The sequence below is a fragment of the Anastrepha ludens genome, chromosome 6 (genome assembly GCF_028408465.1).
Source record: "Anastrepha ludens isolate Willacy chromosome 6, idAnaLude1.1, whole genome shotgun sequence".
Classification (NCBI taxonomy): domain Eukaryota; kingdom Metazoa; phylum Arthropoda; class Insecta; order Diptera; family Tephritidae; genus Anastrepha; species Anastrepha ludens.
The window spans coordinates 25,075,800-25,088,948 of record NC_071502.1 but is presented as its reverse complement, the minus strand read 5'-3'; the positions used below and the strand labels follow the sequence as shown (position 1 = coordinate 25,088,948).

General features: G+C 38.7%; 1 protein-coding gene across 1 annotated transcript; it reads right to left on the bottom strand.

The window, feature by feature from the left end:
- Window positions 1-360: 360 nt before the first annotated feature.
- On the bottom strand, window positions 361-11,787 carry LOC128868013 (WD repeat-containing protein 35). Its single transcript, XM_054109711.1, has 16 exons — window positions 11,674-11,787; window positions 11,494-11,605; window positions 11,139-11,426; window positions 10,849-10,994; window positions 10,628-10,787; window positions 10,173-10,552; window positions 9,909-10,095; window positions 7,686-7,789; window positions 7,312-7,619; window positions 6,626-7,243; window positions 6,281-6,424; window positions 5,216-5,376; window positions 1,185-1,647; window positions 952-1,097; window positions 706-874; window positions 361-635 (listed from the first exon to the last, which is right to left on the bottom strand). Exons 1-16 carry the CDS (start codon window positions 11,695-11,697, stop codon window positions 443-445), a joined length of 3,603 nt encoding a protein of 1,200 aa, XP_053965686.1. The 5' UTR covers window positions 11,698-11,787; the 3' UTR covers window positions 361-442.
- Window positions 11,788-13,149: the final 1,362 nt, after the last annotated feature.

Genomic DNA, 13,149 nt, shown 5'->3' with positions numbered 1-13,149 from the left:
AAAATTTGCCTAAACGTTGGGAAGACATTGCAAATAATGAAGGAAAATATGTTATTGATTAATAAATACTTTAAACATCTTTTTTATTAATTTTAAAATCACCTTTAAAAAACTCACGAACTTATGGACTGGCCTGATATATTTTTGAAAGTATAAACTATCATAACATGAAAAAAATCGATTTTTTCGAAATTCTATACCAGAAAGGTGCCTTAAATGAGAAATTCTAGGAACTTTTGGGCTGAAATTAAATTCGCCCATAACAAATAAAACAATGGGCTTTAATCCAAAAAACGGGTTGTGATCCTTGATCGGGTCATATAAGTAAGTAAATAAAACAATCGTTTTTAATGAGTAATATTCTTTTAATTGCCGCGCTCTAAATATTCAAAACACATACAGACCTATATGTATGTACATATGTATGTATGTTATTTAAACTTTAAATCTCTAGTGTCATTGATATTATTAAGCTGTGACAGAGCGGACAAGTATGGTGTCGTGTGATCTCAACTGGCGCAGCGCAATGGTGACAGATACCACAAATCCAAATATTGCTGGTTGGTTGTGTGATGGGCTTTCCTGATGAAACACAAGCTGGAAAACGGGCACCGCAAATTGTGCACGCTGGTAAACTGCAAAACATTGATTGATACAAATAAAGATTGAAACTGTGTTAATAACCAATAAACGCCAATGTCCCACCTATCAGGCACAGGAGCATTACAAGCATAACATTTGACCATCTCTACTTTGGCATCCTCAGAGCCATACTTTGAGAAAATGCTTGTGGCAAGCTCTTTGTACTCATGAGTTCTACGCTCCGGTATACTTTCCAACGATTCGAGCTTTGTGAAGGCCTTGGCAGCAGTACCTAATAAAAGTTATGCGATTGTACAAATTAAATACATAAGTAAGTATATATGTACGTAATTTATTGCTTTTGCCTACCAAACGACCTGTCTGCACAACTGGCCAACGCTAAAATATTATAGACGTCTTCTACAGGCAGGATGTCGTCATAATCACGCAAGCGAAGTGCCGTAACAACAGCGTTGTGCACTATTCCAAAACGCAGTTGACGTTGTGCCAACATCCTAAAGAAAATGAAATAATTGTGAAAAAAGTGCAATAGTGCCAACTTCCAATGCAGCGCGAGACGCGTGTCGCCTGTCGATACATACATGAAGTGATAGGCTTCGGCCGCATGCCACATATGTTCAACGACGTGGGCATCTTCTGGACTCATGGTGTCCAATAATGAATTGCGATCCACTTTGTAACTCAGCTCGGCTGTACTCAACGTCTTCAAATGCTCCTCGGCGAGTAAAGCAGCCAATATATACAGTTTTTTCACTCGCAGCATGCTGGAGTCCTTATCCGCTTCACGTTGCGCCAATTTGCCAAGTAAACGCGCTGCTTCTAAAAAGCGGCCGGCTTTCTTTTGTAGTTCTATTGCCTCAGGCAGGCGATCCTCTTTGATGAGTTGTGCTGCATGCTTGCCCAACAAATTGCCAATCTGTGGCATGTCGAATTTGCGAGCGAGTTGCAACGCCTCACCCCATTGGCGCAAATTGACGCAAGCATTTACCGCAGATTTGGGGTCGCCCATTTTTAAATAGGCCTTCACTGCTTCGGAACACATGCCTACAGGAAATTAAAAAAAAAAAATGAAGATTTATATATATTTTGTTTATGTGTTTATTAGGGCGGGTCGATTTAAAAATCGCTTATTGCTCTGTGAAAATCGTATTCTAGGGATCAAAATAAGAAACTTTGCCGAAGGAACCATACCTCTAAAACGAATTCTGATGTCCCCCAATTTGGGTCGAACGAAAAATCCCACTTTGAGCACTCTAGCTCCAATCGAGTCTAAATGTATGACCGACCCCCACTAACTTTGGACGGCCGATCCACCCATGCCAGTGGCACACCCCCTGGAACTCCCCTGGGGGGTTCCCCATACAATCATTTCAAAATATCACCAAAAAGTTCGACCCTAATTGGGGGACATCAGAATTCATTTTAGAGGTATGGTTCCTTCGGCAAAGTTTCTTATTTTGATCCCTGGAATATGAATTTCGCAGAGCAATGGGCGATTTTTTTTGCCTCTCCACAAATCGACCCGGCCTAGTGTTTATTGTACGTGTAAATAAATAATTGACGCGCACACTTCTATTAGGTGTTTGGCCGAGCTCCTCGTGCATTTCTTTTTTGCGCGTGTCTTGATGTTGTTCCACAAATGGAGGGAGCTACAGTCTTACACCGACTCCGAACGGCAAATTGGTTTTTTTGAGAAGCTTTTTATGGCAGAAATACACTCGGAGATTTGCTATTGTCTACCGAGCTGCGACCGCTATTAAAGGGTTATATACAGTTGAAGGTCGAAAAAAGCGAATTTTCCAGAATTTTTTCTGAGAAAACACATATTATGTTATATTTTAACTGTATTTTAAGGGGGAATGCCACTGTGAAAATGAAATAATATCCATTTTTTTTGCATAAATTGTTAGTATAAGTATTCAAGAAAATGTGGTAACAATTTTAAAGCGAAATTCGCTTTATTCCCGATTCTATGTGCACTTAAGTGAGCGCCCGTCGGTTCGGCCCCGTAGCGCTTACGATTCGATGCTTTATTTCAAACGCGTTTTTCTCGAAACGACTTTTTTTGATACGGTGACAACGATTTCTCGAGGACTAATTAACCGATTTTCATTTTCTTTTTTTTCAAAATTTTTGTTATCGCATTGGCTATCGTTTTACGTAGTCGATGTTCAAAATTTTGAAAATAACTATTTTTTTAGGCCTGTTGAAAATCAAAAAAATGGTGAAAAACACACATCGAAATTCAAATCACCACCATTTTGTCAAAAAAAAAAAACAAAAAAAAAACGGCTACGTACAACGATAGCCACTATTGTGTATATTAATAAAATGTTTGGTTTTTTGATTTCAGATGATTATTCATTGCTGTATCGCTGCCACCAGATGACGTCATTTTTTTTAACTCGTTACGTTTATTTACATACATTTTTCAATTTTCAATATTTTTTAATAAAAATTTACATCAACATAGTTTAATACATAGATATATACAATAATAAATTGCCTTTTGTCCGATCCTCGAATAATCATTCCTACTTACAAAAAAAAAATTCCCAAAAATCGACTATTTTTTTACCCCGCGCAGTGGCATTCCCGCTTACGACTTAGTATTAGTAAAAATATTATTTGGAAAGGAGCTACAGCTAATTTCCGGGAGCTCCTCTCAAAAAAGACGTTTTGCGGCGACCACTATATCTCTGAACTGGATCCTCTGAAATTCAAAAACCGAACAGATTTCGGTAAAGTAATGTTAAAGAAAAACGTAAGGATCTAGCTCCATCTGGTAACACTAAGGATCAATAGGTCTATGTGATGGCTTTCAGCCAGCCAGGTCAACCTAACCTAACCGAATGTTAAATCTAGTAATTAATCGAAGGAATAAGTAAAATAAATTTTTTTTTGACAAAATGGCGGTTTTTCAAAAAAAAAAATATCGCCCATAAATTAAAAAAAAAAATAAAAATATTTATCTGTTAGAAAAAATCTTCGACTAATTACTAAAAAATATCTTTAAGAAGCTCGTGTTAAAATTTGAGACGAATCGGATTAGCCGTTTTCGAGTAATGTTGGTCAACGTTTTTGAAAACACCATTTTGAGAAAAACGCGCTGCCGCTTCAATACTTGTACTTTCAAGCACTCTGCAACGCCTTTTCAAATTTGCGTGTAACTTCGAAAATATTCACCGGTTAGATATTAAATTTTCGATGTATTCTTAAATATACGAGGTATGTTCAAAAAGTATTGCGAATTTTGTGTTTTTTTCAAAAATTATTTATTTATTCATTAATATCTATTTTGTCCCCTTCAAAGAGGTCCCCATGAGATATTATGCACTTGTGCCAACGTTTTCTCCAATCTTCGAAGCACTTCAAAAAATCATGTTTTCTTATCTTGTTCAGCTCCTCCTTCGTAGCGTAGCGTCGTCCTTTCACGGGCCTCTTCCGTTTCAGGAACAAGAAAAAGTCGCAGGGGGCCAGATCTGTGGAATACGGTGGCTGTGGCATCATTAGTGTGTTATTTTTGGTCAAAAAGTCGCACACAAGCAACGATGTGTGAGCAGGGGCGTTAACGCGATGCATGAGCCAACTTTGGTTCTTCCACAAATCCGGGCGTTTCTGGCGGATTGCTTCGCGCAAATTGTGCATAACTTGCAGGTAATACTCCTTATTGACCCTTTTACCCTGTGGCACGAACTCATGATGCACAACGCCCCTGCAATCGAAGAAAACGGTAATCAAAACTTTTATATTCGATCGAAATTGGGGCGCTTTTTTCGGTCTTGGTTCATGCCCGCACCTTCCATTGAGTTGATTGAGCTTTGGTTTCCACATCATAACAATAAACCCACGATTCGTCATATGTTATGACCCTCTGGAGCAAATTTGGGTGATCGCGTACAGAGTCCAACATCTCATTAGCAATGTTCATGCGATGCTGCTTTTGGTCGAAATTGAGCAGTTTTGGTACAAATTTTGCGGCGACCCGTCTCATGCCCAAATCATTGAAAAAAATGGCACGAGCCAATCGATATGTCTAGGTCCTCAGCAACTTCTCTAACGGTGATTCGACGATTGGCCAATATCATTTTCTTCACTCATCCATTTTTTCGTCTGTTGTTGAAGTGCTCGGACATCCGGCACGCTTTTCGTCGTTCACATTTTCACGGCCTTCTGAGAACATTTTGTACCACCGACACAGATGACACAGTTAACATTCGGAATGAATCCGCGCACTTAATTTCGTCTTTCACACAAAATTTGATACAGGTTCTTTGTTCCATCCTTTTGAATAGGTAAAAATCGAAGACGAGCCGAAACACATGCAAGCAAAGCAGCTTTCAACAATTAACTGAACATTCAAAATGGCCGAACTCGTCGGCATGAGTGAGAGACATGAGTACCAACATATCGCCACAAAAAAAATCGAAATTCGAATATACGTAACCTGCGAAAATTCAAAATTCGCAATACTTTTTGAACACACCTCGTATGTACATTAAGAAAAAAAAATATTTGAAAAAAATGCACCTACTCATTCCCGAATGGTAGTCAAGCACCAACCCATTCGGCTACGGCGGACGTGTAAATACTGACACAAAATTTTACTTACCAACAGAGGCCAACATTTCGGCAATTTTAGCAAGCAATGGACTTTTTTCGGGTAATTTATCAATACACTGTTCCAGCTCATCAAATCTCTCCAGGTGGTAAAGCGCATCCATTAGACCTTCAATATGGTGCGATTTTTCATAGTATTCTTTTGCGCTTTCCCTGTAAATAGCCAACATTAAAGTTATGATTGCATTGGAGTTTACTTAAGAGGTTAGGGTTAGTCAGAATTTAAAACTAATTGGATTTTTTTAAATTGCATTTTGCAAAGTATAATACCTTAAAAATATTGTGTGAAAATTTCAAGTGAATCCGACAAATACTTTTCGAATTATTCAACAATTAACAAAGGCGCTCGGGTGCTCTGAAGCGGTCGAGAACGAGTAACTAGCAGCAGCTACAAGTAACCGACTACTCGGGTTTTATTGTTATGAATGTCGATGTTAAGAAAAGAACTATTATATGGCCCAGGAATAGATGGCACAGTGTAAGTAATTAAATAATTCGTATAACTCTACATAAATCGATACCAAAACTTTAAATGCGTTTTTCTCAAGATTTCAATAAAATGTATACTGCTTTTGAAAAACATAAAAAACTCGATCAGGCGAAGGATTTTTTGTTTTAAAAAATTTCGATTTTTCTTAACAATTAATTGTTGGTTTTTTTCTCGAAAATCGGAAAAATATTTCCTAAGGCCGCCATATTGTTAATTTTGAAAAAAAAGCTCGATCAGGCACAAGATTATCTATTAATAAAACTAATTTCTCTTATCCGATTGATTTTAGATGAATATCCAAGGACTTCTGATGATCACGGCAAGGGAGTTCTCAAGAAATGGGTTCCACACAAACCGCGATAACTTTTACAATTATTAATTTTTTTTTTTTTTTTTTTTTTTTTTTGAAATTTTGCAAAAGACAAGTCAAAACATGATGTATTAATGCTATGTTTTTATTTTTGTAAAATAAAGCAATTGACTAGCAAAAAAAATAATGGAAAATCATAATTTTTTCGGGCCACTGACTACCCCTAACCCCTTAATATTATAACTTTGTTTACTTACCATGAACGCAGACTAGCAAAATGATTGCCGATTTCACGCCAAGCGGTTTCCATTTGCTGATCCGAAACGCCGGAGCCCATGCGGTACAGCTGCACGGCACGAAACCAATCGCAAAGTGTAATACGCAAATTGATTGCCAAATCTCTGTGTTTACAAATTTAATATAAGAAATATTCAAATATTTAATATTTAAATTTAATATAAGAAATATTCAATTTTTATAAAGCACTTTTATGGTTCCTAAAGAAACATTACGTTTTGCGGTTTACTTTAAACTTAATTAAAAACTTAAAAAAAAATTAAAATTACATAAATCGTGAATTTTTACACTTTGCAGTCCTCTACCTTCTATCTGCATCCATGTACAACTTTTCAGCCTCTTCAAATTCGCCATAGAAGGCTGACACCTCGGCCTTTTGCAACATTGGCGACGGTATATTGCGGAGGCGCTTTATCAATTGTATTCCCGGGTAATTTGCACAACGCACAAACGCATTCTCCGCCATGCCCAATTCCAGTTTCTTTAAAGCTGCCTCAGCTAACAAACGCCATAAGCGCGGATGTGGATTATCTTCGATGAATTGCTTGGCATCTTCTAGGCCCACGTGCTGCAGCAGATCATCGGTGTCACGCAATGACTTAACTCGCAACTGTATTATATGGCTAATGGCATTCTGCGTTTCGTCGCCGCTGATTATATCGTCGAGTAGCACACTTGTGATTTCCAAATCTTCAAAAACGCAAATATAACCGGAACAAGAAATAGGCTCCTCAGGATCATTGCCACGAAACACGTACATGCGCGTCTTCTCCATTAATGCCAATAACAAGGGGTTGTCCTTGGCCCAACAAATGGCCCAAACATCCTTGCGTTCAACACGATTGAAGTTCAATTGCGATTCACGATCATCGTCCAAGTCAAGCAAAGTCATAACGCCCGCATCATCGATGACAGCTGCACGGCTATAAAATCATTTAAAAGTAGGAAAAATTTGTCTGAAAATTTGTACGCAAGACAACTACTAAATTACCTGGAGTTGCAATTAATGGCCATTTTATAGGGCCTTGCATTGATCTTGTGACGATTTCGTAGCGCCACATTCGGCACGCTGTACTCGTTTATGACACCCGAATCGCGTGCCACCAACAAAATCTTCTCGGACATAGCCAGCGCGCAAATGGGATCTATATTTACGTGCTGCTTGTAGCCCTTGTTGTCTGCACTGCTGCCACCGGTGGCAATAACTAAGTCTTTGGCCATTTCGACGCCGGTCGGTGTATCATCGATATGAAATCGATGCTCTTTGCGCGTCTTCGCACCATGTAAATTAGTGGCGCTCTGAAGGGGCAAATATAAGAAATGTTTTTTTTTGTTTTGTTATAGAACTACACAATTTTTATGCACCTTGGGCGTACTGTAATGCCAGATAAGTACTTCGTCAAAGGAGGCTATTGTTACGTGCCCGGAATTGATGCCGATGAAATTTGGTTTCATGTCGGTATATTTGGCTGAAATAGGCGCACAATATGAAGGAAAAAAAAAACTTTACAAAATGAAAAAAAAAAAAAATAATATTTTGTTGTTGTAGCAGCAACCTAAAACTATCAGCCCATTAAAACAAAAGAGAAAAGTGAAAAAAAATTGGCAGACCACAAGATTTCCAGATTATAAAAAACAAATTAACTAAAGGAATTAAAGAACTATTAAAACATGAAAAAGACAAAAAACTAAAAAATTATTATAAACATATTGACGCAACAAAATCTACAAACAATTCATTGTGGAAGGCGACAAAAAAGATGGTCGGAGCTACAAAATCCTCAAATCGCTTGCCGGCAGCACTTGGGGCAAAGACAAAGAATTGTTGCTATCGACATTTAAGGCAATTGGCCGGCTGGTTCTAAACTATGCTGCGCCTGTCTGGTCGCCTGGAACCAGTGACACGCAGTGGATAAAGCTTCAGACACTCCAAAACACTGCCATTCGGATAGCGACGACGGGTTGCCTCCTGATGTCCCCAACACAGCATCTTCATGACGAGGCCCATATGCTACCTGTGAAGGAGCATAACAAACTGCTCAGCAAGCAGTTCCTGTTAGGGTGCTACCGCAGGTTTCACCTTTGTAGACACTTGCTTGAGCCAGAGCCGCCTCCCAGGCACGTCAGGAGACATCTACTAAACTACGCCGACAAGATCCAAATCATCAAAAAAACCTCACTAACAGAGATAAAGCAATTAATTTCGAATTTAACAACTTAAAGGCGGGAGTCGTCGTACTTCGATTTACCTCGACTGCGACTTAAAGGCGGGAGTCACATTAGTACAGTTTGCAACCACGTTGCACAATCCATGCGCCACTTTATAAAGGGTTTTCCAATAACAAGTGTTATCTATCGCTATCGAGAGATGAATAACGATTTTTTATGGCCAGAATTGAATGGTATTGATCTGGACAGCGTTTATTTTCAACAAGACGGCGCCACGTGCCACGCAAGCAACGAAACCATTGATCTTTTACGATAAAAGTTTCCGGACCGTGTTTTCTCTCGAAGAGGTGATCACAATTGGCCACCGAGACCTTGTGATTTAACACCTTGTGACTCTTTTCTTTGGGGCCACTTGAAAGAGAAGGTCTAGGCCAACAGCCCGGGGTCGATTCAAGACCTCAAAGATGGAATTCGTGAGGCTGTCGAGGGCATAGGGCAGCTACTTTGCAATTCGGTTATGGAAAATTTCATGAAAAGGATCTTGTCCTGTAAGCGTGTTAGTGATGGTCATTTGCCTGATGTTATTTTCCCCTAATAACGTCCTCTTTATAATGAAATAAACATTTGATCATTTATGTTAAAAGATAGCATTTTTCTTTGAATATCCAAATAACACCTCTGTTCGGAAAACCCGTACATCAGAGTGGAGCTGCGTTTATGTTTGCTGACACAATAGGTAGCTGCGTCCAGGTTCCTCTCCTGTGGATGTATGGAGATTCTACGCTTTCTTCGATAATATACATTTTTCCTCAGTGTTTTTGGAGTAAATGGTACATCGGAAATTTTGCTATAGTTTGAAATTTGGAAGCTATCTGATACTGTAGGTGAGTGCTTATCTAAGGCGCCTGCTTGGTTGTTTGTTTGCCTATAAAACAGTTCGTCTCCGGTGGTATGCTGCCGTGGAGCTTTTCTTTACCAATCAATTTGTTGCAGTTTCGTCATGATTGAGAACGCAAACACTCTTACTGCGTCCCATTTGACGCTGGCTGAACTAAAATGTCCTGCACAAGTACAATATCTTTCGACTGGTGTTCTAAAACCCTCTCGAGCAAAACCAGATCTCTGCTAAAGCGAATGCACTGGAAAGCCACATACTCTACGCTTTCTATTGAATTGGGGCAGCCGGCGCTGTAGGGGCTATGTGTAAGCTAGAAGCGACCAAGAGTTGTTTTAGCGAACCATTCGGCTACGGGGGCGGCCGAACTCTGTCGGCCGTCGGTTAACTTGGTGTTATATTAATGAACTTTGTTCTTTGTTTTCAAAGGTTTTATGCTGTTACAACAACAACTATGTATGTATGTTAACTTTCCACCCACATTGTCTCACTCTCAGAGTTACTGTAAACCAATTTCAACTTACAATCCACTGTAGTCCCGATAGAGTTGCACAACAATAGTTGATAGCATTTATCATCGCTTGGGGCTCGGTCCTTATTACCGCTTACAGTATTGTCTTTCATATTACTGTTTAAGCATTCCACAGCAATAACGCAATGTTCATTGCAAGCGGCCATCCCTAAAGCTGGCTCAACTTCTTTTAAAAAACTCTGAAAATATTTATACACATACACATATAGGTACATATATACTCATCATCAAATGGCCATTTATAAACAAGGCATACCTGATTCGAAATGGTACTCCAGAAAGTGATTACATTAGTTGTGGCATTGCGCGTATAACTGCTACTGTTCCTATTTAGAAATACGACTGTTTTCTCAAAGTAACACCACATATAATCCGGACGTATATTGGCGAAATATATGAATGAATCGACAGCCATTGCAATACGCAGAGACTTCCCCTCCCATGAGAGGGAGGAAACTTCATTGCCTGGAACCTTTAAAGTCCGCAGTAGATGTCCGAATGGTGAATAAAAACTAACTTGATTCAATTCTTTTGAAGTAGAGTAGTCAATAAGAGTGCCACAAATAGCCAGAACGGAGCCATCATGATTCCACTCGGCGTCTATGTTACGCATGCCAGTATCGAGGATTATGGGCGCTAAATAAATTCACACAAGATTGCAAAATAGTTAAGCAAGTTTCCTTTAGCATACATTTAGGCTGGATGACGCACCGTCGTCACTTTCGTTGCGCATAATTTGCAACTTGCATGTCTCAAAGCAAATGGCCAACACGGGTCTGTTAGAAGATGTGCGTCCGCTAAACCAGCATAGAGCCGAGATTCTAAAGTTTCGATTCGGACTCAACGAAACACATTGTATGTTCAGCTTCATCTGTTTTAAAAGCAAAAATACATATATATATCTGGAGAGGAATATTCAGGATATTACCGACCGCGAAATTTCCTTGATTGTCATACAAATGGCATTCGCCAGTTGCCAAGCCAAATAATATCAAGCGATTATCGGGACTCCATTGCACACTTGTTAAGTGTGCATTTTTTAATTCTTTGCCCCAGATGCGGTTTCCATCAACAGAGCCTTGAGATATGCAACAAATTTGTACTCGATAAAATTATTGTATGTGGAAGCGATGGCGAAAAAACTTTGTATCATGCGTACAACATACATAAATACATACGTATGTACACATACACATACATACAATTACTTCCTATTACATACCCACAATAATAGCACCATCTTCGTAAACTATACATATCTTAGCACCATCCGATGTCCAACTCATGCTGTTCACGGTGGATTTTTTCCGATCGTTGGTCATTTCCTCATACCAGGAACCTTTATAGAGCATCCAAACCATGATGACACCATCCACATCAGAGGAAGTCAACTTCTGTTGCGACTCATTCCATGTAACAACTTTTACGGCTTCCTTATGTCCGTCTAATGTTTGATTCATTGACAAATTGGACACAGCCGCCAGATTGCCTTTGTTCTGACCATTGGACGCTAAAATGGTACCACCAGTAACAGGATAATTTTTAGTACAAGAAAAAATACACCATATTCTGCCTACCTTGTTCTAATTTGAGCACTTTTAATAGGCCCTCCGATCCAGCTACTGCTATATAGCCCTGGTCTTTACTCCACGCAATGCAATTCAGCTTCACATTGTTGGGTATTGCAATCTACATGTTATTATTAAAATTAATATTAAAATATTTATACAAAAGTATTAAAAAAAAAGAATACGCACCTTTTTGCTTAAATAGACAAACATTTTGTAGGAAATCAGTTTTCTCCTATTTTATACCACCACCATTATCGGAAATTTCGTTTACTGTCCAAACGCATAACAAAAGTTTTGCTGCAAAACTCGTTCCCATGGCGGCACCGCTTGTGTTTACCATACAACCACCTACATATAGATATACATATGTTGCCTGTTGCTACTACAGTGTCGCAGATTACCGTAGCAATTGGGGATTGTGCAAAAGCTCTCGAACTGTAGTGAACAGTTTGGAAATCACTGAAGGAGTGGTAGTGCTGAGAAATACAACAATATTAAGGTGATACTGTTATATCGTAACGCAGTGTTTTTACATTTTTTTGTGGGAGCCCTACTTAATCCTACCCAGTTAGGAGTTAAAATTACGATCTTCTTCTTCTTAATTGGCGCGATAACCGCTTACGCGATTTTGGCCGAGTTTAACAAAGCGCGCCAGTCGTTTCTTTCTCGTGCTAACCGGCGCCAATTGGACACACCAAGTGAAGCCAAGTCCTTCTCCACCTGATCTTTCCAACGCAGAGGAGGCCTTCCTCTTCCTCTACTACCACCAGCTGGTACCGCATCGAATACTTTGAAAGCCGGAGCGTTTGTATCCATTCGGACGATCACATATACATTAATTACCAATAACCCTCAAAATTAATCTACGCGTTCACATATGGCAGATTGCTTGCAAAATTGACAATCAGCTGTCAATACTGTTGTGAAAGGTTTTTCTTCATAGAAATTATTTTGGTGAAATATTTCGGTGTTTTTAGTTTGTTTAATTATTATTAACAATAGCTAATTTAGAAGGAGAAGGATTAGCTAATTTAAATGTGCGCATTTGGCTGCTAATAATAAATATCAGTTGGAGAAAATCCGGAAATGACGTTTACTGACTTTTTAATTCCGGGTGTGGAGTTAAGCACGAAAAAGTAGATCATATACTTATATGTAAACGTATTATTAGCTCTATGTATATTTGTGTGATTTATAATTTTTTGACGTTAATGTACGTCTACTTGCAAAAATTAGAAATAAATATTATACAATTTTTGTGTTATAGAACACAACTATTTTTACTACCAAAACAGAAATTTTATATCAAAGTTGCCAATGCGCATAAAAATGATCCGGATCGTTACCGGGGGGATTGATCGGGATACTAAGCTGGATAACTCAAGAAAACACGCTAATTGTCTAAAGTTAGAAGCACAGATAAAATCATAAGTTTCTAAAAAAGTGATAAATAATTGTTTAGTTGGAGCAAAGCAAATCTATTAAAGGTAGGGTTGGTAAATCAGCTGATTTGTTTTTTTTTCTCTTTCGCTGTGTCCATTTGGCTGTCAGCTCAGAATGAACAATGCGAATTGATTAATTGTTTTCTAGTTTCCCAATACTTTGACAATCAAACGTACAGAACATTGTTGTTGGTCTAGTGCTACCACCTTTAATGAATGC